General features: G+C 44.5%; 1 protein-coding gene across 1 annotated transcript in view; it reads left to right on the top strand.

Annotated features, from left to right (window-relative positions):
* Positions 1–25,318, top strand: part of LOC124583051 (glycine receptor subunit alpha-4-like) — a 75,697-nt gene that overhangs the window by 35,366 nt on the left and 15,013 nt on the right. Inside the window, exons 7-9 of the mRNA XM_047131330.1 lie at positions 7,373–7,556; positions 20,564–20,756; positions 20,892–21,013. Of these exons, the coding sequence (XP_046987286.1) occupies positions 7,373–7,556; positions 20,564–20,756; positions 20,892–21,013 (499 nt within the window). The remainder of the gene's footprint in view (positions 1–7,372; positions 7,557–20,563; positions 20,757–20,891; positions 21,014–25,318) is intronic.

The following is a 25,318-nucleotide window of genomic DNA, read 5'->3' as shown; positions in this document are numbered from 1 at the left end:
AGCGATTTGAATCTCTGCATTCCTAAATGTATTCAAACATCTCCGTGCCCATAACACATACGCACACATGTTCAGAAAACGAGTGTAAGCTAAACTATTCACAAAAAGTAAGTAATCTATGATAGAGGGACTACAGTTGTTGAAAATATGTGCCCAGACGGTCTGCAATTACAAACTCGTCAAGCTCGCGAAAATTTTAAATTTCATGCTTGAGAATACTTTAATTTGAAGTTTCGACGTCACTTTGTAGAATGTTTGCTTTTTTCCGTATGACATGACATGGGCATGAACATATTCGCACATGCAACATGGAATACATAACAATGAAAGATACGAGACCAGAGAGGCACCATGTTGCTGGCACTTACCAGTAGGTGTAATCAGCCGAGCAGTGGAGACAGTTGGCAGTGGTGACAGTTTGTCAGTGTCTCTGAACAGCTGTTTATTGTAAACAAGACAGTGTCTGATCACCCATGTAGAACAATGCTCTGTGTAATATATTATCAGTTTTGAGTTTACATATGTGAACCACTGCAGCAGCAAAGCTTAGACGAATATGGAACATCGTTATTTCTCGGGTTTACTACAACAGCAGTTACATATTAAAATGACAGATGTACACTTGAATACATGCACCGAGGACGCTGGTGTAATTTTCGAGTATAGGACTACAGTGTAATTTTCGAGTATAGGACTACAGACTTGAAAATTATCATCAGTCGAAATCAGCTGATCATGGTATAAATGAGAGTGATTGTATAACAGCTAGGGTGGAAAATGCAGTTGTTTTTCAATAAATGTGTGGCTGTGGCACTAAGAATAAAAAATATGTACCTTGAACTCTTTACAAATACTGCTGTGTAGGTTTCTGTGGCCAGAGTCAGTTACTGTGGAAGTTTTCTGGCTATGGTACCCGTATCATATCGTAAAATACTATTACTGGTGAAACTAACATATCGGCCATGGTTACAGTTACAGTAGGCCCCGAAAAAGGCAAATGTGGCGGCCACCTTGGAAGAGGCCACATTCTTCCGATGACTGGAGAGGCACAGCGTTGTTATTCCTGGTGCTGTAGTGCGAGGGGCCATCGTGTATGACATCAGTCAAGTGCTGGTAGTGACTGCGGGAACTGTCATGGCACAAGTGCACGTCTATGGCATCCTGTATCCCCGTGTGTTATATCTCCTGTAACATATTGTGGCGCCATTTTAAAACAAAAAAACGCTCGTCCGCAATTTGCACTTGATTCTATGAGCTGCCAGTGATATGTCAACGTACTCCCATTGCCAGTAATAGCCTCCGATTTGCCACTTATAGAACAGGTTCGGGACCAAATCTGGATTCCACTCTGTTTCAGTGCCACTGTCCAAGATGTCAGGGGCCAGCTACGACAGTTGTAAGCCAGCCTGCCTCAGGAGAAGAGACAACAGCTCAGTGACGCCCTTCCCAGACGAATCACTGATTGAATCCAGGTTTTGATGATCAGCGGGCTCATACTGTGAAGTTATCGATTCCTTAGTCCATTAAGAATATCACATACTCTCTCAAGCCGTGAAGTTTCATTTCACTTCCTCTTCCCCTTCTGTGTGCTCGGCTTTTTATTGTCAGGCAGTGTATTATCAGTGATCACATTACCGAATATTGGTGTACGTCATACTGTAATGCTACTAATCAGACCTGCTATCAACCAGTCATGCTACACACCTATGCTTGATCATACTACTTGTACAAAATATTATATTCTTCTGTCGTTTCTATACTCATAGAGTGAATTTCATTATTTGTTTCCTGTGGCTCTATCTGCATGTCATTCCTTGCTTGCCTCGACTGTCGTACCTCTGCAGTCCCACAGAATAGCACCAAGGTTTTGTCGTTTCCCCACCTTGACGATAATATGAATGTTGATATAGCAACCCTCTTTCTTTCCACTAGCAGACGTCTTCCCAGACATAACTAGCAGATATGTCAGCACGACGGATCATCCTTTACTGAATTCTAACACATGCCACTGTTCGCCCATCGCTGTCCAACGGTGCCTCTTGGCATCCCAGTGCTATTGGGATACAGTGTTACATGTTGATTCGTAGCCACCATTAGTAACTCGTCTTAAATCTTCTTTCTATATCTTGAAATTTTTGAAAAGTATAGGACTTTTCAAAAATAATTATTTTATTTTTAAAATTTATATTTTTTGATGGACACTTACTTTATAATAGCGAAATGTTGAAAAATGCCACAACACCCTAAATATCTTTTATTTTCTTTGGTATTGGCAGAATGCATATGTGAGTACATTATTTTGAACAGGAAGATCTATTTCAGTCAAGTGATAACGTAATTTTTTTTTTTTTACCTAGCCATTATCAGTAGCCCATAAATACGTCTTGGTCAATGGTGGTGTCAGAAAATGTTATGAATCCACATTTCCGTGCGATCCCTAGCACAGGACTGTGGTTTCTTCTATGGTTTTGTAAATGTCGCATGGGCTGAATTATTCTTGTGCTTACAGTAAGATTTTTTAAATTGATAAAAATTTCATTCCTCTTGTTATCCGGTCTTTGAGTTCATTTACGCCACGAGTGAAAGGGGAGAGAAGACAATTTTTTTCCATATCCCCACAGTAAAAAGTTGTAAGAGGTCGTGTCTGGAGATCCTGAACACCAGAAACGTAGATAAGTGCATCCAGCGCTGAGGTACTATGCCACTGAGAAACTATTGTACGCTGTTATGCCGTATGCTGGAGGTCCGTTCTCATGGAATATGGTATCGTTATTTACTCTGATGATGTGGGAAAATCTACATTTACAGCATTTCAAGACGGATAATCCTAGTCACTGAGTTATCCTCAAAAGAACTGAGCCACATTCCTTTTCATAAGACATGGCAAAAACGAATTCACTTTAGGCAAGTCACTTTCACACTCATCGATTTATTGAGAATTCTCGAGTCCCCATCTGTGCATGCTATGACGGTTGAGTTTAATCTTAAGATGAATATTATTTTCATCATGACAGTTAGCTGCCATACAAATGTGTCGTCTTCCAGTCCTGAAACAGAGCATTGCTGATGTCAAGATTTTTCTTTTATCACCAACAAGAAGAGCTTACACTAATTGTGGTCGGAATGGTTTGTAGATCAAACATCGCCATAACACTCGCCAGACAGTCGCTTGAGGAACTAAGTTCTCTGCTTGTATGCCGAGAAGGCTTTCGTAGGTTCAACTAGATAGCTTCCCAAACCTCTCAATGCTTTCAGCAGAATTTGGAGGTCCACCAGGTATTTTGTCTTTGCATACACATCCCTTCACTTCAAACCAGCGACACTAACGAAGAGTGCTTTTCTCCACAGGCGAAAGAATCCCAAAACGCTGACGAAAAGCAAGCTGACCGCAATCACTGTCCCACATTTGTTTAACTGAAGCACGTTGCACGGATGCCATCATCCTTCAGACTGAGATTACCAACTCATCGATGAAAATGTAAAGTGTTACACCATTAAGTCCCAGTCCGACATTTATCCTACTTCACGGAGATGTTGATCACGTAATGGGTATTACATGATTAAATTCCATTCCATTCGGGAACGATGTCGTTCATTAACATTTGTATGAGATGTGACCCCCAAAGGCAAGAATACAATCTTCTGTTCGTTGTGGCATGAGAGAGAAAAGTCCACGAATGTCATTTTGAGAAATTTCTTACCATGCCTGAATCACAGGGCCACCGTGATTATGAAGATTGCTGGGTGGCCGCATTCCATATATACTCTATAAGTAACAAGTCATGAGTCTGGGCAGGATAATCAAGAATACAAACAATGCTCAAGGCGTTTTTAGTGTGGACTGTAACGTATAGTCTGGCGTTATCCTGTTGAAATATGTCATTTGGTACACTTGTCATGAAGGTCATGACAAAAGGGGACTTGCTGTGATCTTTCGGTCGCCTACGGATACGTTAGCGGCGATCTGACTGTCACAAACAGAAGCGAGACATCACTAAACATTATAGATTTCCATTCAATGTCCCAAAAGATTCTGGCTGCACACCGTGTAAGTCTCTGTTGCGTGTGGTATGATGTTACAGTTAAACAACGAGTGAAACTCGAAATCTCAACTCAGTTTCTAGAAATCTGTTCCAGACAGTTCGTGCTAACACGCTGTAGACTGTTTTCGGATTTTAACTGTTGTCATGTTTTTACTCTGCAGACCCAATCGAACAATCCTACCATCTTCTGGCAAGGTAGTCCTTCCAGAAATATTCGTGTCTTTTTATCTTCCCAAACTGTTATCCAGAGCCCACCTCGTCACCACTCGTTTTACAGACAGTGCGCTACAGCTACCTATATGTGCGATCTGTTGGTGTGATGCTAACGCGACTCTCCGCGCAATGATTCGACATTTCTCAAGTCCGAAAGATGGCGATAAGCGGTGGATACACTTCGTTTGGTGGTTCTGTGTTGCGAACTACAGCTACAAAGATCCGGTAACATTAGTCGCATCCAGCAGCTATTATGTACTCACACCGTTTTTCTTTTGATACAACTGTCTTTTTTTCTGAACTGAAAATGTTGGAAGTAAGCTCATATAAGGATGAAATTTTGTGGTGTACTGAGATACCACGCAAAAAGAGGTTGCGACAGTTGGTATCAGAAGTACAGTGGACATCTATCCGCAGCAGGAACATCGCTGCGCGCAAACTAATCACGCTGCCTGCGAGTAAATCGCCCCCTGGAGCAACACCGCCATCAGGAAGAGAGACGTGCGCTTAAGTAGCCATGCACGAGCAGAAGTTGTTAGTTACAAGTTGTAAACACTTCGAGTCCTACTAGGGAGTTACTGCAGAACGTTCGTCTTGCATTTAAGTCTTCAGGACGTCGAGCGAGATACAAACAGTGGCCAATAGATAAACAGAAGTTAGTCTCCAGTTGAAACTAAACTGTGAATAGAATTATCGTGTGCGGAGAGAGACCGCCTGCCTGTAGATTTAACTGAGTACTGTTAGTTTGCAACTGTTCTTCGAGTTGTACATTACGACAGAAGATAAGCTTTCTTCCGACTTCGTGTGTGTGAAATCTTATGGGAGTTAACTGCTAAGGTCATCAGTCCCTAAGCTTACACACTACTTAACCTAAAGTGTCCTAAGGACAAACACACACACCCATGCCCGAGGGAGGACTCGAACCTCCGCCGGGATCAGCCGCGCAGTCCATGACTGCAGCGCCTAAGACCGCTCGCCTAATCCCGCGCGGCTCTTCCGACTTAAGTTCAGAGAACATTATTTAATTAATGATCATGGAACTGTAGTCAACGCAGGACAGATAGGCTAAACCTGCATTCTAAAACTGCTGTTAATAGCGTTACCAAAGTTGCGTAACATACCTGTATTTCACTATTTTGTGTTACGTTCATTGTGTACGCTGCCCTAGAACTACGCGTCCGTCCTACCAGGCACATGTACTAGTCTTTTTCAGCGGCAGCGAGATTTTCATCAAAGTGGACGCCCCCAATACACAACAAATTTTAATCAACATTTCGCTCAGGGATGGAAATACTGTAGTATCAGTATGGCAGCGTTCGGTCAAGGTGTTCACATGTCCACCAGTGTCAATGCGTTTACTAGCATCCAGCACCTAGGCCACGTCCATTGTATAGACACACATTTATTTCCGAAATTCCTATTTTGCCTTAATGGGAAACGTTTTATAATGAAGTCATAAAGCAATTGTAATAGCTCAACAACACGTAACAAAACTGTCTTGAAAGAAAAAAAAAAAAAAGGTGTTGTGATCATTTTTCGGTTTGTTTCTGTTTTGTGTCACGTGTCCACTGATAAATATAAATTGTTCAAAAAATGAAATGAGTCTTTTTTTAGGTACCCTGCATTTATTCATTATTAAATTACAATTAAATTAATACCATTAGCTGCTGACGGGCATTGATGTATATCAACGGGGCCAGTTAAAAATGTGTGCCCCGACCGGGACTCGAACGCGGGATCTCCTGCTTACATGACAGACGCACTATCTTTTTTTTTAATCTTTACTGAACAAACTGAGAGTATATATATATATATATATATATATATATATATATACTCTCAGTTGGAACAATTTATATATATATATATATATATATATATATATATATATATATATAAAGCAACAGTTCTTCAAGGTACCATTTAAACATATACAAATGAGTGTTAGTTAAACCGAATATTAGAATAACGTTAAATACAACAAAATATAACATATTCTGTCTTCTTCCTATTCTTTCAATAATCTTTATTGAACAAACTAACAGTACATATATATACAGACTATGCAAGAGTTCTTCAAGGTACCATTTAAACATATACAAATGACTGTTAGTTAAACAAAAAATATTAGAAAAACATGAAATAGAAGAAAATATAACATATTCTCGTCGATGCATGAGAACGTGGATAAGGGTGTTGCATCATGTGACAGGTAGGCATGGCACACCCCAACTTTGAGAGGGGTCAAGGAAGCCGCTGCGGAGATAACCGGCAAAAGTTTGTCGATAAGATGGTTTCCGGGTGAGGGTGCTACGCGCGGTCACAACTTTGTACCAGAAGTCGAAGACTGTATGTGGACCACTCTGAAAGAGGTATTCTAAAGCCTGTCCTCGAAACCAGATTAGGGTATGGTGCTTAGCAAGAGGGTAGTGAAATGTCTGGGGCAACAACAAGAAATCCGGGGTCACCATCGTTGGCGGCGCACGGAGGTAAAAGTCCACGATTCGTTGGATGAGGAGCCATACGTTTCGTTTCAGGGGGCACGTAAGACGGTGCTCCTCGGTGTCCTCGAGTTGACAGATCCAGCTGAGCCACCGAGGGCACAGAGGATAGCGCGACTGCAGGGATTTATCGCCGGCACACTCCCCGTGATACCCACATTCTCAACTTATAGTCCACACACTGCATTCGTAGTGTCCCTGCCATTATACCCATTACTCACGGTAGACAATCCAGCGACTCCCGTAAGAGTCCAGGCAAATCGTGTGCATCCACACTGAAGAAGGTCATCAGCCGGTTAGCCTTAACGATACGAAGATGGCATCTGTTCTTTCAGACATGTCCGAAAGAACAGGTGCCAACTTCATATATTTATTCATTAGGTGCCCTCACATTATCAAGGTCTCCCTGTGAATGACCACTTCGGTGATATTAATCGCAGTTGCTATCAATTAGTAAACAATAATCCAGCGTGCATGTTTTGAATGTTCGTATAAAATGCCTTCCGTTAGCGATAAGCCAATAACATGTTGCGACTCGGTCGTGCCGGACGCAAGCGCGAACTTCCCAGCAAGAGGGCACGTGCAGCTGGTGTGGTGTGTTGTGCTGTGCGACAGGAACAACTCGCCGCCGGCGCTGGAGCTGAAGTGCATCGAGGTGTGGCTGATATCGTGCACGCTGTTCGTCTTCTTCGCCCTCATCGAGTACTTCGTGGTGCTGTTCGGCATCCGCTACGACAAGCACTGGCGCCACAAGAAGCGCGACACCGAGCGAGCAGCGCCGCCGCCCCTCGGCACGCAGGTAGGCGAGCGCACACTGCCGCGGAGCAGCTGGGGAGCGCTGCCTTTTGTGTAATGTCCATTACTTGTCTTCGGGTTCTGCTTCTGCTTGTTTATCAATGTGACCGTTGAACCGTGAATTGAACTTTCAAAATCTGTTCTCTTAAAGATTTTACTTTATTTACTAGCGATTCATCAAGAACATTAACACATTTAATCACACTAGATACTGAACTGCAGGAGGATCTGCAGCGAATTGACGCATGGTGCAGGGAATGGCAATTGAATCTCAATGTAGAAAAGTGTAATGTGCTGCGAATACATAGAAAGATAGATCCCTTATCATTTAGCTACAAAATAGCAGGTCAGCAACTGGAAGCAGTTAATTCCATAAATTATCTGGGAGTACGCATTAAGAGTGATTTAAAATGGAATGATCATATAAAGTTGATCGTCGGTAAAGCAGATCCGCGCCGGCCGGTGTGGCCGTGTGGTTAAAGGCGCTTCAGTCTGGAACCGTGTGACCGCAACGGTCGCAGGTTCGAATCCTGCCTCGGGCATGGATGTGTGTGATGTCCTTAGGTTAGTTAGGTTTAATTAGTTCTAAGTTCTAGGCGACTGATGACCTCAGAAGTTAAGTCGCATAGTGCTCAGAGCCATTTGAACCATTTGAAAGCAGATCCCAGACTGAGATTCATTGGAAGAATCCTAAGGAAATGTAATCCGAAAACAAAGGAAGTAGGTTACAGTACGCTTCTTCACCCACTGCTTGAATACTGCTCAGTAGTGTGGGATCCGTACTAGATATGGTTGATAGAAGAGATAGAGAAGATCCAACGGAGAGCAGCGCGCTTCGTTACAGGATCATTTAGTAATCGTGAAAGTGTTACGGAGATGATAAACTCCAGTGGAGGACTCTGCAGGAGAGACGCTCAGTAGCTCGGTACGGGCTTTTGTTAAAGTTTCGAGAACATACCTTCACCGAAGAGTCAAGCAGTATATTGCTCCCTCCTACGTATATCTCGCGAAGAGACCATGAGGATAAAATCAGAGAGATTAGAGCCCACACAGAAGCATACCGACAATCCTTCTTTCCACCAACAGTACGAGACTGGAATAGAAGGGAGAACCGATAGAGGTACTTAAGGTACCCTCCGCCACACACCGTCAGGTGGCTTGCGGAGTATGGATGTAGATGTAGATGTAGATGTAGGTGAGCGTGGAAGTAGTTACCAGGAAGTAACTGATGGAAAACAAAAGTACCTTTAACAAATGTGAATTTTATTGCTAAAAGCCTTTTCAAAAACCGATTTAAAATTACAATCAGAAAGCACCCTCTAAATATCAAGTTAAAATTATTCAGAGGCAGAATAACAATTTTATTTTTTTTCAGTAGGATCCTTCGGGCTGAGAAGCTTACGCCCCCTTTCAGCACGGCCGTAGTCACGACCACTCACAACGACCTCTGAAAAACTACACTGGTGCAAATCTGCAACACACCAGATTACTCTAGACTAAAAATTTCAACAACTCACACAAACACATTAACTATGCAGCCCGTAAGAGGGATGGAAATGGTACAAACACTCACACTAAGAAATTATTTGCCACCAAAAGTGCAATTTGTTTTTAAAAGGGCTCTTACGGTGTTGGCTTCAAATGGCTCTGAGCACTATGAGACTTAACTTCTGTGGTCATCAGTTCCCTAGAACTTAGAACTACTTAAACCTAACTAACCTAAGGACATCACACACATCCATGCCCGAGGCAGGATTCGAACCTGCGACCGTAGCGGTCACGCGGTTCCAGACTGAGGCGCCTTTAACCGCACGGCCACACCGCCCGGCCTTTACGGTGTAAGGGTTGCAACTTTATAAAGCGACTATTTAAATAAAACCCATGAAATTCAGACTTACATAAAGTGTACAACATGCTCTACGTTACATATATATATCGTATCGCAAGATGATAGGCAAGATAAAAACATATTTCAGGAATTCGGCCTTTACCTTAATTCTATAAAGTCGTTAACACCGAATCCGACACACATGACAGAGGCAGCTATTAACGTATAGCAGACCGACAGACAGACACTAACTGCCTAACAAATGCGGACGGGAGACAGACGAGCAAGCTGGGGACGTGAGACTGACCTAGAAAACAAGTAGAATTTAACAAGAAAATGAAACAATATATCACAGATCACTTAACTTCTAAAAACTGCGATGCCTGGCGATGACCTGGCGCAGGACCCCCAAAAGGCTCTCCCAAACCGTTTGCTGCCAGCCGCTTCAACGGACGCAGGAAGCCACGGCGATCTCCCGTCTCACAGCGTCGCAGCTCGCACCGGTCAGACCGATGTGGTAGGTTGACTCCTACTGCTCTCGTGTCGGCCGCGAAGCCACTACCCCTCGCTATACAGCGCGGGCCACTGGACTGACGTGGCGACCTCACATGCGCCGACGCTCAAGGCGGACAAGTCATCTTGTGTCCCAGTGCGCGACCGACCAATCAATCGATCGATCCAACCGCCAGTGCCATTGCCAGAACAAACTCGAGTAGACTGGCGGCCTAACACATACTAGCACTCCGGACGACAGACAGACACTGACTGCCGCACAAATGCGAACGAGAGACAGACCAGCAACTGGCGACGCGAGATTGACCTAGGCTCACTCCGACTGACCAACTTAACGTACGGCAGACCGACGAACAGACAGACACTAACTGCCCGACACAGAGCCGGCTGACCAACTGACTAGACTCAGGCTGACAGACTCACCCCTTCTCAGTCTGACCCCGACTGCCGACTGACTGACTGACTGACTCTTTGGTGAGCTCATAGCGCCCCTTAAATGCACGTGAACAAGCAACCTTTCCCCTTTCACACCAGAGGGAGACACGAAAGCTGCGACTGCCACAGCGGCGCCACCGCCAGATACGGAAGGCGACTGCTTTACACTGCGCGCTGCGGCGCGCTCTCCAAAACAGCAAATTTTACTACGGCTCAAGCTTACTGTATCTACCGGATGGCAAGTTCTTTGAGAGGCGGGAATCCTTTGGGAATTTTCGTGATGACAATGTAACTTTTACGATTTGAAGGCGCGTGCGTTTCGGACATACAGTAGGAATACGCGTTGAGTGACCATTCAGGTGCTCATAATAGAATATTTTTCGCCAACATGCACTGCGTGACAAAGAAAGTGAAGCACCGAGAAGGGCAAGAGGAAGCGAAACGAAACTTCACGGGTGGAGAGAATGAATGATGTTATTGTAGTAAGTACAGAAACGAGTCAAACTTGTAACCTCCCACTATATTTTGTTTCCGTACGGAATTTAGACGAACTTCACCACACACTCTATAAAAGTCAAAATATCATCAAAACTATGTTCCAAAAACTGTTATCCAACTTAAACTCATATGATAACTTTTGACTAAACAGCATCTAATTTGAACGAACTGAACTGTAACTGATCTGATGCCACTTTGTCTTTATATTAAATGCGTAACTGAAGTACACTACTGGCCATTAAAACTGCTACACCAAGAAGAAATGCAGATGATAAACCAGTATTCATTGGACAAATATATTATACTAGAACTGACATGTGATTACATTTTCAGGTAATTTTGGTGCATAGATCCTGAGATAACAGTACCCAGAACAACCACCTCTGGCCGTAATAACAGCCTTGATACGCCTGGACACTGAGTCAAACAGAGCTTGGATGGTGTGTACAGGTACAGCTCCCCATGCAGCTTCAACACGATAACACAGTTCATCAAGAGTAGTGACTGGTGTATTGTGACTAGCCAGTTGCTCGGCAGCCATTGATCAGACGTTTTCAATTGGTGAGAGATCTGGAGAATGTGCTGGCCAGGGCAGCAGTCGAACATTTTCTGTATCCAGAAAGGCCCGTACAGGACCTGCAACATTCGGTCGTGCATTATCTTGCTGAAATGTTGGGATTCGCAGGGATCGACTGAAGGGTAGAGCCACGGGTCGTAACACATCTGAAACGTAACGTTCACTGTTCAAAGTGCCGTCAATGCGAGCAAGAGGTGACCGAGACGTGTAACCAATGGCACCCCATACCATCACGCCGGGTGTTACGCCAGTATGGCGATGACGAATACATGCTTCCGAAGTGCGTTCAGCGCGATGTCACCAAACGCGGATGCGACCATCATGATGCTGTAAACAGAACCTGGATTCATTCGAAAAAATGACGTTTTGCCATTCGTGCACCCAGGTTCGTCGTTGAGTACACCATCGCAGGCGCTCCTGTCTGTGATGCAGCGTCAAGGGTAACCGCAGACATGGTCTCCGAGCTGCTAGTCCATGCTGCTGCAAACGTCGTCGAACTGTTCGTGCAGATGGTTGTTGTCTTGCAAACGTCCCGGTATGTTGACTCAGGGATCGAGACGTGGCTGCACGATCCGTTACAGGCTACAATCCGACCTTTATCAAAGTCGGAAACGTGATGGTACGCATTTCTCCTCCTTACACGAAGCATCACAACAACGTTTCACCAGGCAACGCCGGTCAACTGCTGTTTGTGTATGGGAAATCGGTTGGAAACTTTCCTCATGTCAGCACGTTGTAGGTGTCGCCACCGGAGCCAACCTTGTGTGAATGCTCTGAAAAGCTAATCATTTGCATGTCACTGCATCTTCTTCCTGTCGGTTAAATTTCGCGTCTGTAGCACGTCATCTTCGTGGTGTAGCAATTTTAATGGCCAGTAGCGTAAAACAATTATCTGACCCTAATCAATATTTTCACTTACATCGCGTCTTGACAACATTGTTGAGAATTTCTCGAAAGCACAACAGCAAAACAGGAAGCAGACAGCGGCTAAGCTAGATTTCTATTTCTAAATAAAATTTCCAGCTGTTGCATTCTACTTGTAGTAATGCGTAATGACAAACGGTGGGCTGGGGAGAGTAATTATTCCTATAAAATCATGTTCGAAGACAACGATTTTAAAATAAAGGATGTATTCAAAAATACAAAGTAAAACTTCGCGTGAACTTCAGGCATAACAATGGTCTAAGCAATACTATGTTTAACAAATGAACAATGGTTTTAAATGGACACAATGTTAACAGAGAATTCCTATAAAAATCAAACAGCTCAATCAATTAATATGTTACTGCATGACTCACGGAACTGAGGTGGTATTTCTCTCAGCTCTGAACAAATGAACAACGTTAACTACCTCCCAATAATCAATTTCACAAACTAGATGCTCAGTGCTGCAGTCTTACCTCAAATGTCTTCGCTTCAAAAATAATAATAGTATTCAAAATATATATTATCTTCGCTTTCTAATATATATATACAAACACAGTGAAGCACCATAGAAACTGGTATAGGCATGCGTATTCAAATACAGAGGTAAGTAAACAGGCATAATACGACGCTACAGTAGGCAACGCCTATACAAGACAACAAGAGTCTGGCGCAGTTGTTGTATCGGTTGCTGCTACTACAGTGGTAGGTTATCAAGATTTAAGTGAGTTTGAACGTGGTTTTATCGTCGGCGCACGGGCGATGGAACACAGCATCTCCGAGGTAGCGATGAAGTGGGGATTTTCCCGTACGACCATTTCACGAGTGTACCGTGAGTTTCAGGAATCCGGTAAAACACTAAATCTCCGACATCGCTGCGACCGAAAAAAGACCCTGCAAGAACATGACCAACGACAACTAAAGAGAATCGTTCAACGTGACGGAAGTGCAACTCTTCCACAGATTGTTGCAGATTTCAATGCTGGACCATCAACAAGTGTCAGCGTGAGATCTATTCAACGAAACATCTTCGATATGGGCTTTTGGAGCCTTGATGACTGCACGACACAAAGCTTTACGCATCGCCTGGGCTCATCAACACCGACATTGGACTGTTGATGACTGGAAACATGTTACCTGGTCGGACATGTCTCGTTTCAAATTGTATGGAGTGGATGGACGTGTACGTGTATGGAAACAACCTCATGAATCCATGGACCCTGCATGTCAGTACGGGACTGATCAAACTGGTGGAGGCTCTGTAATGGTGTGGGGCGTGTGCAGTTGGAGTCATTTGGGATCCCTGATACCTCTAGATACGACTCTGACAGGTGACACGTACATAAGCATCCTATCTGATCACCTGCATCCATTCATGTCCATTGTGCATTCTGACAGACTTGGGCAATTCCAGCAGGACAATGCGACACCCCACACGTCCACAATTGGTACAGATTAGCTCCAAGAACACTCTTCTGAGTTTAAACACTTCCGCTGGCCAACAGACTCCCCAGACGTGAACATTATTGAGCATATTTGGAATGCCTTGCATCGAGATGTTCAGAAGCGATCTCTATCCTCCCTCGTACTCTTACTGATTTATGGACAGCCCAGCAGGACTGATGGTGTCAGTTTCCTTCAGCACTACTTCAGACATTAGTCTAGTCTATATCACGCCGTGTTGCGGCACTTCTTTGTGCTCGCTGGGGCCCTACACGATATTAGGCAGTTGTACCAGTTTCTTTGGCTCTTCAGTGTATATCTTATTTATTCTTGCCGTCCTTTACAATCAATCAATCTTCATCTAACAGATACAATCACATGTCAACACAGCACTACAGAACACGTCCATCACCTACCGCACTTCAACTAAGAATGTATGAGTCTGCACAGAGGCAAAGACTGTGCCACGACAAGACCAAAGATTGTTTAACAGTAGCGTAACTTGCTCTCTCTCTGACGTGCACATCGATAACATAAACCAAAATGCCTTGACCTCCTTACAAACTCACGAAGAACTTGGCCGTATTAGCCAACCTGTCCGTATGACGTTGCATCCTCTGACCCGGTTGCACGCACTGACTCTAATGGGAAGCATGTCCTGATGCAAGATAGTCTACGACTGCTATATGCGCTCCTTTATATCCTGGACACTGACACTCAGACATGATTGACATCCGAGATCATCCGACACATGTTCTACCGGCGACAGATTTGGGCATCTTGTTGGCCACAGGAGTACCTCAACATCACGCGGACAGTTCACAGAAATAGTTGCCTTCTCTGGACTATCATCGTCCTACTGGAAAATGGCAACACAAGTAATGTCACACGATATGTGACACGTAATATCTGTGACATACCGTTGAGCTGTCAGAGATCCTTCAGACACTACCAGTCGTGACCTACAGTCATACCCACACCACGACGCTAGGAGTAACACCGCTGTGTCACCACAAAACACTGGAAGAGTGGGACCTCTCTCCAAGTCGCCACCATATTCGCCTAGGATGGTTATACTACGTACTACCATACAGAACCGCGATACGTCTCGGATCCCAATAAGGTGTCATTCATAGGTAGTGCGTGCTTCTAGGTCGCGGCAAAACTCCAAAAGCAGCTGTTTGTGTTGTTGACAACAGCCGATGCATGCGACGATAATTCCCCAGTCCGCCTACTGCTAGTCTACGATCAGTGGAGCGGGATGACTGAGAATGTTACAAGAAATCCATTACAGATTCTCGGGCGGCAAGCACAGATGTAAAGTGGTTACGATATGCTTGGTGCAAACTACGACAGTTCTCTCTTGTGGTGGTCAGACTTTGCCGATTGGAACCTTCATCATGAGTAAGCTTTCCTTCATGTTCCGGTGCAATCCAACTTCGGGCCACTGTTACATCTGAATATCCCTCAAATCTGGTACTGCACAATTTGACCAGCCAGCCAAACGGACACTTTCAAAACCCGTCAGGTACTGATACTGTTGTTTCATACGAGTAAGTGGCTTTTCCTCGTCCTCCACAGCGAACACTTAAAATCGCAGCCGTTCAAATCTCTAAAGTACCCTACCAGCAGTGGTAACAACACTAAACATGAACAGCGTTAATGGGCTCTAGAGGTTGCTCGTAGAGAATTGCCACTCTAATCACTTACATGCCTGCATATGGTGAGTACGCATACGAAGTTACATTGACACCTGACCCTGTTTTCTGGAAGCTTCACTTTTTTATCAGACAGTATATGTTTGTTGCAAAGGTCAAGTGAGTATCCTGTGGCGGAAGTTTTGTCCGTAAGCACTCTGCAGATTCTGAATCGCTAGTGCAGACAGCTCTCATTCAGAAATGTCGTAGAAACTTCGCTGCTGCAGACAGATCTCGTTAAGATGTATCGTACGTGTTCTGCAGGTGTTTCATAGACATCTTAACTGTTTGCAATTGACATATGGAATACAATTGGCTTGCAGCTTGGTAGGATAAACTCATAGCATTTCACTTGTTTCTCATAAATGTCACAGCGCAAACATAGCTATTTTTTGTATGTATGGTTCTCGGGCGAGACGTCGGATGTCATAGTGAAAACTCCACAATATTTCGTCAGCGCAACTGGCCGACATCTTCAGGTGCGACGAACACACTGCTAAGGCAGGACCAGGGCTCCCCATTTATGCCAGTTTTAGGCAGGAAGTGCGCATGCGTGGAGGCGCCAAATTCGATGGCCAATAGCGACGATATCAACTGATAGCTGGAAGGACAGTAACGCCACCTACAGGATGAAGAACCAAATACTTCGGCGCACGCGCGGAGGCTGCCGCCGCTGCTCTGCGCTGCCATCGGCAGCCCGAGCGACCTCTGTCGGAAGCCGCAAGCAGTACAGCTCGTCTACGTAGGCGCCTTGATTATCCTCCCGTTGTCAACAGAATATTTATGTTGCTGGCGAATCGTCGTCCGTATTATGACCAAAAGTATTCCTCTCTGCTCGAAGCGACTTCAATATGGCCAGTGCTGGATCCCATGCTGAACTAAGCTGAAAGCCCGTGTCTCTGTTTACAAGATTCGTCGAGCTACGTATTTCCACTGCTTCCTTAATAACACTGTCCCAGTACGAACTCGCCGATGCGAGAATTTTTGTATGTAGGTAATTCATAGAATGTCCTGTACTGAGACAATGCTCGGCCACTGCAGACTTTTCTGGTTGCTCCAGACGAGTGTAGCGTCGATGTTCAGTGCATCTCTCTTCTACAGTGCGACAAGTTTGTCCGATGTACGACATGCCGCAGCTACAAGGAATCTCGTAAACACCGGGTCTTCTTAGGCCAAGGCTGTCCTTAGATGAGCCCAAGAGAGCTCCGAGTTTTGCCGGCGGACGAAAAACACATTTAACTTTATGCCTCTTCAATAGTCTTCCTATTTTTGAAGAGACACTGCCGATGTATGGCAAGATGACCATTCCCCTTTGTTCTTTCCAACAAAATGGATACTCCGAACGGGAGATTCGCCGTGCCTTACAACCAAAGCGGGTTACCGAACGTGAGGAAGTGGAAGAAGGCGAAGAGCAGAGAGGAATACTTTTGGTCATAAGACGGACGACGATTCGCCAGCAACATAAATATTCTGTTGACAACGGGAGGATAATCAAGGCGCCTACGTAGACGCGCTGTACTGCTTGCGGCTCCCGACAGAGGTCGCTGGGGCTGCCGATGGCAGCGCAGAGCAGCGGCGGCAGCCTCCGCGCGTGCGCCGAAGTATTTGGTTCTTCATCCTGTAGGTGGCGTTACTGTCCTTCCAGCTATCAGTTGATATCGTCGCTATTGGCCATCGAATTTGGCGCCTCCACGCATGCGCACTTCCTGCCTAAAACTGGCATAAATGGGGAGCCCTGGTCCTGCCTTAGCAGTGTGTTCGTCGCACCTGAAGATATCGGCCAGTTGCGCTGACGAAATATTGTGGAGTTTTCACTATGACATCCGACGTCTCGCCCGAGAACCATACATACAACATGTCCGTCGGGAATGCCTCAAGTAACATAGCTATTTTTTAATTGGGAAAGAAGAGGATAGTTGCCACTCCTTTCTATTTTATGCACTAGAGCTCATCGTGTTTCCAGGTATCTGTTCTAATAACTTATACTTCGGTGGTATTGCGAAATGAGTTCCTAGAACGCCAAAATGAAAGTCTCCTGAAAAACTTTCAATTTGGAGGTAGGACAGCAAGGGCATCTGACCACCCTCTACATCTAACATTGCCAATTCCAGATAAACATGCCAACTGCGTGAAAACACGGAATACGGCCAGGAAAAAGAAGAATTAGATTATAAGGGATGATCAAAAACTTCCCGTCTCTGGGTGTAGCTGCAAAGTGTATACGCAAAGTAGCGCGACTCCGATGCGGCAATATAAGAACCGACATTTAGGCAATAGATTAGTGTGGTATTCAGGTATTTCCGACGTGCCAAACGTGTCCATACCGGACCAAGGCGCTGTTATTCTTTTATTGGCTCCAAAAAGGCGAACGCCGGCAGACATCCTTTGGAGATCGAAGAACGTTTAAGGGACAACATGTCTGTCGAAAACAATCGTTGTGGACAGGTGCGCCAAGTTTCGCGCTGGTCGAGGTTCGATGCAAGTTGCCGGTCGATCTGGGAGGCCAACCTCATTCATTACGGAGATGTGGGAGACACTCGAGCATTCGCCATTTACTCCTCATCTCTCCCAACGCTATTATCACGCATTCGGTTCCTTAGAAATGGCCTTGGAGGGTCGACAATTCCTTTCGGACGAGAATGAGTACCTGGCAGTTATGGACATTTTGTCACACAGCAGGACACAGTGTTTTATCAAACGGGTATCTTTAATCTGTGTGTTGGTGGGATGATTGCCTGAATGCTCACGGACATTTTGAGCACACCTCTCTCCGCAGCATTAATATCAGGTTTAGAAACCACATCCCCTAGCGCCAGTAGCTTCAATTTGTTTCTCTAAAGAGAAATAACCTAATTACTGCTTTTTTTTGTCATCAGTCTACTGACTGGTTTGATGCGGCCCGCCACGAATTCCTTTCCTGTGCTAACCTCTTCATCTCAGAGTAGCACTTGCAACCTACGTCCTCAATTATTTGCTTGGCGTATTCCAATCTCTGTCTTCCTCTACAGCTTTTGCCCTCTACAGCTCCCTCTAGTACCATGGAAGTCATTCCCTCATGTCTTAGCAGATGTCCTATCATCCTGTCCCTTCTCCTTATCAGTGTTTTCCACATATTCCTTTCCCCTCCGATTCTGCGTAGAACCTCCTCATTCCTTACCTTATCAGACCACCTAATTTTCAACATTCGTCTATAGCACCACATCTCAAATGCTTCGATTCTCTTCTGTTCCGGTTTTCCCACAGTCCATGTTTCATTACCATACAATGCTGTACTCCGGACGTACAACCTCAGAAATTTCTTCCTCAAATTAAGGCCGGTATTTGATATTAGTAGACTTCTCTTGGCCAGAAATGCCTTTTTTGCCATAGCGAGTCTGCTTTTGATGTCCTCCTTGCTCCGGCCGTCATTGGTTATTTTACTGCCTAGGTAGCAGAATTCCTTAACTTCATTGACTTCGTGACCATCAATCCTGATGTTAAGTTTCTCGCTGTTCTCATTTCTACTACTTCTCATTACCTTCGTCTTTCTCCGATTTACTCTCAAACCATACTGTGTACTCATTAGACTGTTCATTCCGTTCAGCAGATCATTCAATTCTTCTTCACTTTCACTCAGGATAGCAATGTCATCAGCAAATCGTATCATTGATATCCTTTCACCTTGTATTTTTATTCCACTCCTGAACCTTTTTTTTCCATCATTGCTTCCTCGATGTACAGATTGAAGAGTAGGGGCGAAAGGCTACAGCCTTGTCTTACACCCTTCTTAATACGAGCACTTCGTTCTTGATCGTCCACTCTTATTATTCCCTCTTGGTTGTTGTACATATTGTATATGACCCGTCTCTCCCTATAGCTCACCCGTACTTTTTTCAAAATCTCGAACAGCTTGCACCATTTTATATTGTCGAACGCTTTTTCCAGGCGACAAATCCTATGAAAGTGTCTTGATTTTTCTTTAGCCTTGCTTCCATTATTAGCCGTAACGTCAGAATTGCCTCTCTCGTCCCTTTACTTTTCCTAAAGCCAAACTGATCGTCACCTAGAGCATTCTCAATTTTCTTTTCCATTCTTCTGTATATTATTCTTGTAAGCAGCTTCGATGCATGAGCTGTTAAGCTGATTATGCGATAATTCTCGCACTTGTCAGCTCTTGCCGTCTTCGGAATTGTGTGGATGATGCTTTTCCGAAAGTCAGATGGTATGTCGCCAGACTCATATATTCTACACACCAACGTGAATAATCGTTTTGTTGCCACTTCCCCCAATGATTTTAGAAATTCTGATGGAATGTTATCTATCCCTGCTGCCTTATTTGACCGTAAGCCCTCCAAACGATTCTAATACTGGATCCCCTATCTCTTCTAAATCTACTCCTGTTTCTGCTTCTATCACATCAGACAAATCTTCACCCTCATTGAGGCTTTCAATGTATTCTTTCCACCTATCTGCTTTCTCCTCTGCATTTAACAGTGGAATTCCCGTTGCACTCTTAATGTTACCACCGTTGCTTTTAATGTCACCAAAGGTTGTTTTGACTTTCCTGTATGCTGAGTCTGTCCTTCCGACAATCATATCTTTTTCGATGTCTTCACTGCTATGAGCACACAAACTTAGACCACTAGATGCACATTGTGCCATTCATGGTTGTAGCAAAGTTCAGTTTGCTTTGTGACCCTAAGCTATATGCATACTTAACAAACCAGCCGTCACTTTATCCATGATAACGCCATTTATTGAGGGATTAGATTTAATTCCTTTCAGACGCTAAATCGGCTACAGCATCAGATCTCGTATGGTAACATTGAAAATGTTTTCTATATGTTGGTAAGTTCCACCAATCTGGTACAGTGTTCATCTATACAGATATGTTGATAGGCAATTAACTCATATTGATGACAGCGACGTACAGTACAGTCTCTTAAGGTCAAGAAATCTAGAGCACCAGTCTTTCAGGTTCTTCAGGTCATTCTGACCACCAGTATGAGCAGCTGTCTTGCAGACTCATCCTCATGTACGTTGTGCTCTACTGAATACCATGTGATGTGAAGCAGCAAAAGTAGAACTTTGTGCAGAAGCAAGTGCTGTGTTGGCAGGGCCAGCAGAACAGCTCGGCGATGCCCAGTCGCAACCAGCTGCAGGCTCCAGCACCGTCGGCGGCCGCCAGCAACCACAATCACGTGTCTCCGGTCGCCCCCATCCGGCACATGTCGCAGCTCCCTCCACTGCTGCGCCGAGGGATCGGCAAGCTGGCTGGCGCCAAGGAGGCTGGCACTGCAACTGGCCCAGGCGGGGGCGGCGGAGGCGGCGCTGCAGGAGCAGCAGGCGCAGCTGCCGGAGGGGGCGGAGGAACCGTCGATCCGGGAGGAGGGGAAGGCGGCGGTGGTGGCGGCGGCGGTGGTGGTGGTGGCGGTCGTCCCGGAGGAGTCGGCAGTTCGCGCATCGATAACCTCCGGCTCTTTGGCGGTACCAGCAAGGTGGCGCCACAGCATCTCGACGTCGATGCCTCTAAGGACATCGTCCTCCCATCTAGAACAGTTCTCAGGGTAAGTTGCTGATGCTAAATGAGAACATATCATGCATGGTCGCAACCAAAGAATAACACAGTGTAGACTTGCCCAGCCAGTTTTTATATTCCTGGTGATTTTTGTTGTGTGGGCATTACACTGTGGCCCAAGGCATGTTTCTGTGCCTAACTTTTCGGTTTATAATGCAGGGACATTCCTTCGATCACTGCCTAATGCACGTAAAGCAGATTTTATGTAAGTATGTATGTCCAGGATCTACCCGCAAAACCCCTGAATCGATTTCAACTAAATTTGGCAAACAAACAGCACACTTGCCAAGTATCATCACTGAGGGATTTATAACCTCTCAGTTCCAATAGAAGTGGCGATATGAGCAAAAACGTGTTTCTCATCCCCTCTGTATAGACTGCTGTGTACAACAGGATTATTATGCTGAAGCAGTATCAGTTGCCCTATTGACCTGATCTGCTGCACAGCCTACTCGTCAGAAGCAAAATAATTACTCGTATGTAGGCTGCCCTGCACAACAGGTGTATTGTGGGAGTTGTGTCAGCTTGTGTTATCTATTTCTTTTTCAGGAGCTACGTGTGTGAGTGGCTATTCCTGGAGCTAGACTGATATCAGTAGAGGAAGGAATGGACAAAGAGGCGGTGAGGCAGGAGGAGACAAATGTGGAGAGAAGGAGGCAGGAAGGGATTGACAGAGAATGGGAAGGAGGGGAGGGACAGTGAGAGAGAGGTGAGGAGATGGACATAGAGATAGGGGGAGGAGGAGATAGACAGAGACGGGGGGAAGAGGAGGTGGGAGAAGAGTAGGGAGAGAGAAGTCCAGAGAAAACATGGAGAAAATGGGCAGAGAGGGTAAGAAGAGGAGATGGGCGTAGGAAAGAAGGAAAATTATGGTTTAACGTCCCACGACATCGAGGTCATTAGAGATGAAACACAGACTTGAAATGTTTCAAGGATGCGGAAGGAAATCGCCCATGCCCTTTCAAGGAACCGTCCCAGCATTTGCATGGTGCGATTACGGGAAATCATGCAAAATCTAAATCTTGACTTCAAGAGGTGGATTTTAACAGTTGTGCTCCAAAATGCAAGCCCAGTTTTCGAACCATTGCACCACATCGCTCGGTGAGATGGGAAGAAAGGGCAGAGTATGAGCTGGGCAGATAGTTGGCGAGAAGATGGACGGAGAGGAGGGAGGACAAAATGGACGGAGAGAGAGAAGGGGATGCGTGCAACATACCTTTAATACACGTACATGAAGGGAAACTGTTGGAAAAAGGCTAATAAATAACAAATACCAAAAACATACCGTCATATAAAACAGGTGCCCCGAGTATCAGAGCGTCACATTCCACAATTTAGTTTGACAAATGCGCAGTAAGTTAGCGAAAAAGACAAGCTGACACCTTTTGGTGGGGTATTTAGTCAGAGGTTTAAAATGTTTGATTTTAATGATAATTTGTAGATATTACACATTCTGTAGCACAAATAGGACTCTTCTGTCACCAAATTTTTGAAAACATTATCAGCGATCTTTTAGTAATATTATAATTAAAAGCACAGTCTTGATTTGCGATCAAGAATGTGCTTTTAATTATAATCTTATGTCATTGTCAAACGGTCATGGCACGTTTTGCTCTTTAACGGAATATACGCTGTGATGAGTATTTGTAGAAAGCTGAAACTAAGTGCCAGATCGGGACTCGAACCCAGATTCTGTCTTTCGCAAACAATGCATTACCTATTACACTATTTGAACGCACTTCTCTGGTGACTGGAAGCTTTAAGTCAGCGCTATATATTTTAATACCTACCCACATTTTTCACAAGCGCTCTCTACAATTTCATGGGACCAGCACCCATAAGTGGAAGGATATGACGGGGAGCTGTTTAAGTTCATGTCCCTCTGTATCTCTGTTAACAAGCAATAAAAGCTCTTAGATGCTGACTTCACACTACTTTGTCAGGCAGTTCTGTGACGGCATTAAATTTTCCAGTTCCTCACACTTAGGATAATCACTTCCTCTCTCATGTTGTCAAAGAATCATAGTCCAAGTCTTCCGAGAGTACTTTATCCTCCCTCAACGTTAAGCAGTTTTAACTGGTCACAGACGTCCAATGCTGTAATAAAATATTGATACTAATGACAATAATCAACAATAATAATGTGACTACATATGACAAAGAGAAGAAATTTGCAACATTCTCTTCTTTTGATTGCCCTAGAAATCTGTCTTCGTGTGTGTTCAAATGGTTCAAATGGCTCTGAGCACTATGGGACTTAACATCTGTGGTCATCAGTCCCCTAGAACTTAGAACTACTTAAACCTAACTAACCTAAGTACATCACACACATCCATGCCCGAGGCAGGATTCGAACCTGCGACCGTAGCAGTCGCGCGGTTCCGGACTGAGCGCCTAGAACCGCGAGACCACCGCGGCCGGCTCTTCGTGTGTGTGTTTGTGTTTGTTTGTGTGTGTGTGTGTGTGTGTGTGTGTGTGTGTGTGTGTGTTTAATTTACATCCCTCGGCATGAACACACAGGTTTCCAAAGTAAATGTCCGCAGTAGCTGTCAACGAGCAGTACTGTAATGTGCATACATCACTCACACATAGCAAACAACTGTCTTTATGCTAAGTACTGGAATGGAGAGCAAATATCATCTGACTTTCTTCAAAAAAAGAACATTGTATTATCAAATACTGACATGGAAATGAGGTAGAAGCTCCTAAAAGTGACCAAAATCCAACGTTGTATAGAAGTGAAACGTGGACCATCGGAAGTCCGAAGAAGAAGAAACTAGAAGTGTTTCTAATATCATACAATCGAGGAACGCTAACGACTGGGTAGACCGATGAGGAAGGAAAGAACAAGCACTAGAAAAATTAAGTTAAGATCAAAGAAGATGGACAACCCTTTCCAGCAAAAAGGAGCGGGTCTGTGGGAGATGTGCTACAGAATCCAAAAATAATTAACTTGGTCCTGGACGGTACAGTCAAAGGGAAAATTATATGGACAAAGAGTAGAAATTGTAGACATATTATAAAGGCTGTTGGGCGTAGTGGGGACGCAAAGCTAAGAAGATTAGCACAAGATAGGCACGACTGCTTCCAGCTCATCAACAGACAGATAATTTCAAAAAAGTCTGATGATGGGCATCTTTGATTACGACCCTCGTTATATCCCGGACACTACTAAGTTTTCGGATGAAAATAACATGTACCCGGTCACAAACAGGATTCGCCATTGTTGTGCCACAACATTATCAAACGAAGACCAAGAGCAGGTCAGGAATCGAGGTAATCCCATCCAGGCTGTGGAAAACTATTGCTAAATACTGAGGAATCGACAATGATCATAGGCATTAGAATACCGAACAAAGAAAACTATCTTACATGTCTCAAGACATGTAGTCCTACAAAATAATCTCATAATTATTTTATTTATTGCAAAGGTACATGGAATGAAGATTCACAGTCTGTCCCCCATCCCCATTCTTCCCTCTCCCCCTGCTCACCGGCCACCGGTTGCCGCCGCCAGGCGAGAACCGATCTGAAGGTGAAACACTCAGGAATACGTCCGCCCCGGTAGCTGAGTGGTCAGCGCGACAGAACGTCAATCTTACAGGCCCGGTTCGATTCCCGGCTGGGTCGGAGATTTTCTCCGCCCAGAGACTGGGTGTTGTGTTGTCCTAATCCTCATCATTTCATCCCCATCAACGCGCATGTCGCCCAAGTGGTGTCAGATCGAAAGACGTGCACCTGGCGAACGGTCTACCCGACGGGAGGCCATAGTCACACGACATTTTATGTATTTACTCAAGAAGACAATTCATTGGGCTAACGTTCTACAGTGTGTCCCAGAAAGAATGGTCAGTATTCAGGGATATGACAGGGACGATCATTCGAAGGCAAAAAGTCTAACCAACATCAACTCTAAAATGCATACCATAAGAGTCTTGAGCACTTCTTCGTCTCTGATACTGCGAAAAAAAATCTCTTCTACTGCAGACTCTTTTCTTTCCATATTTTCAGAGGAAGCAGTATGGACTAAAACGAGAAAAAATTCTCTAGTAAACACGAGCTATAAACTGCATACCTTAAGAGTCATGAACACTTGCTCAGTAGAAGAGATGTGTTTCGCAATAACAAAGACGAACAAACGCACTTTAGAACTCACGTTTACTGGCCTTTTTTCTTGTTTTGATCCACGCCACCACCTCTCAAAGTATGGAAAGCAGAAGAGCCTGCAGTAGAAGAAATTTATTTCACAGTACCGAAAACGAAGAAGTGCTCATAGTTGCTAAGGTACGGATTT

The sequence above is a fragment of the Schistocerca americana genome, chromosome 1, assembly GCF_021461395.2.
Source record: "Schistocerca americana isolate TAMUIC-IGC-003095 chromosome 1, iqSchAmer2.1, whole genome shotgun sequence".
In the NCBI taxonomy this organism is placed as follows: domain Eukaryota; kingdom Metazoa; phylum Arthropoda; class Insecta; order Orthoptera; family Acrididae; genus Schistocerca; species Schistocerca americana.
Note: the sequence above shows the minus strand (reverse complement) of the source record. Positions and strands in the feature narration are given on the sequence as shown.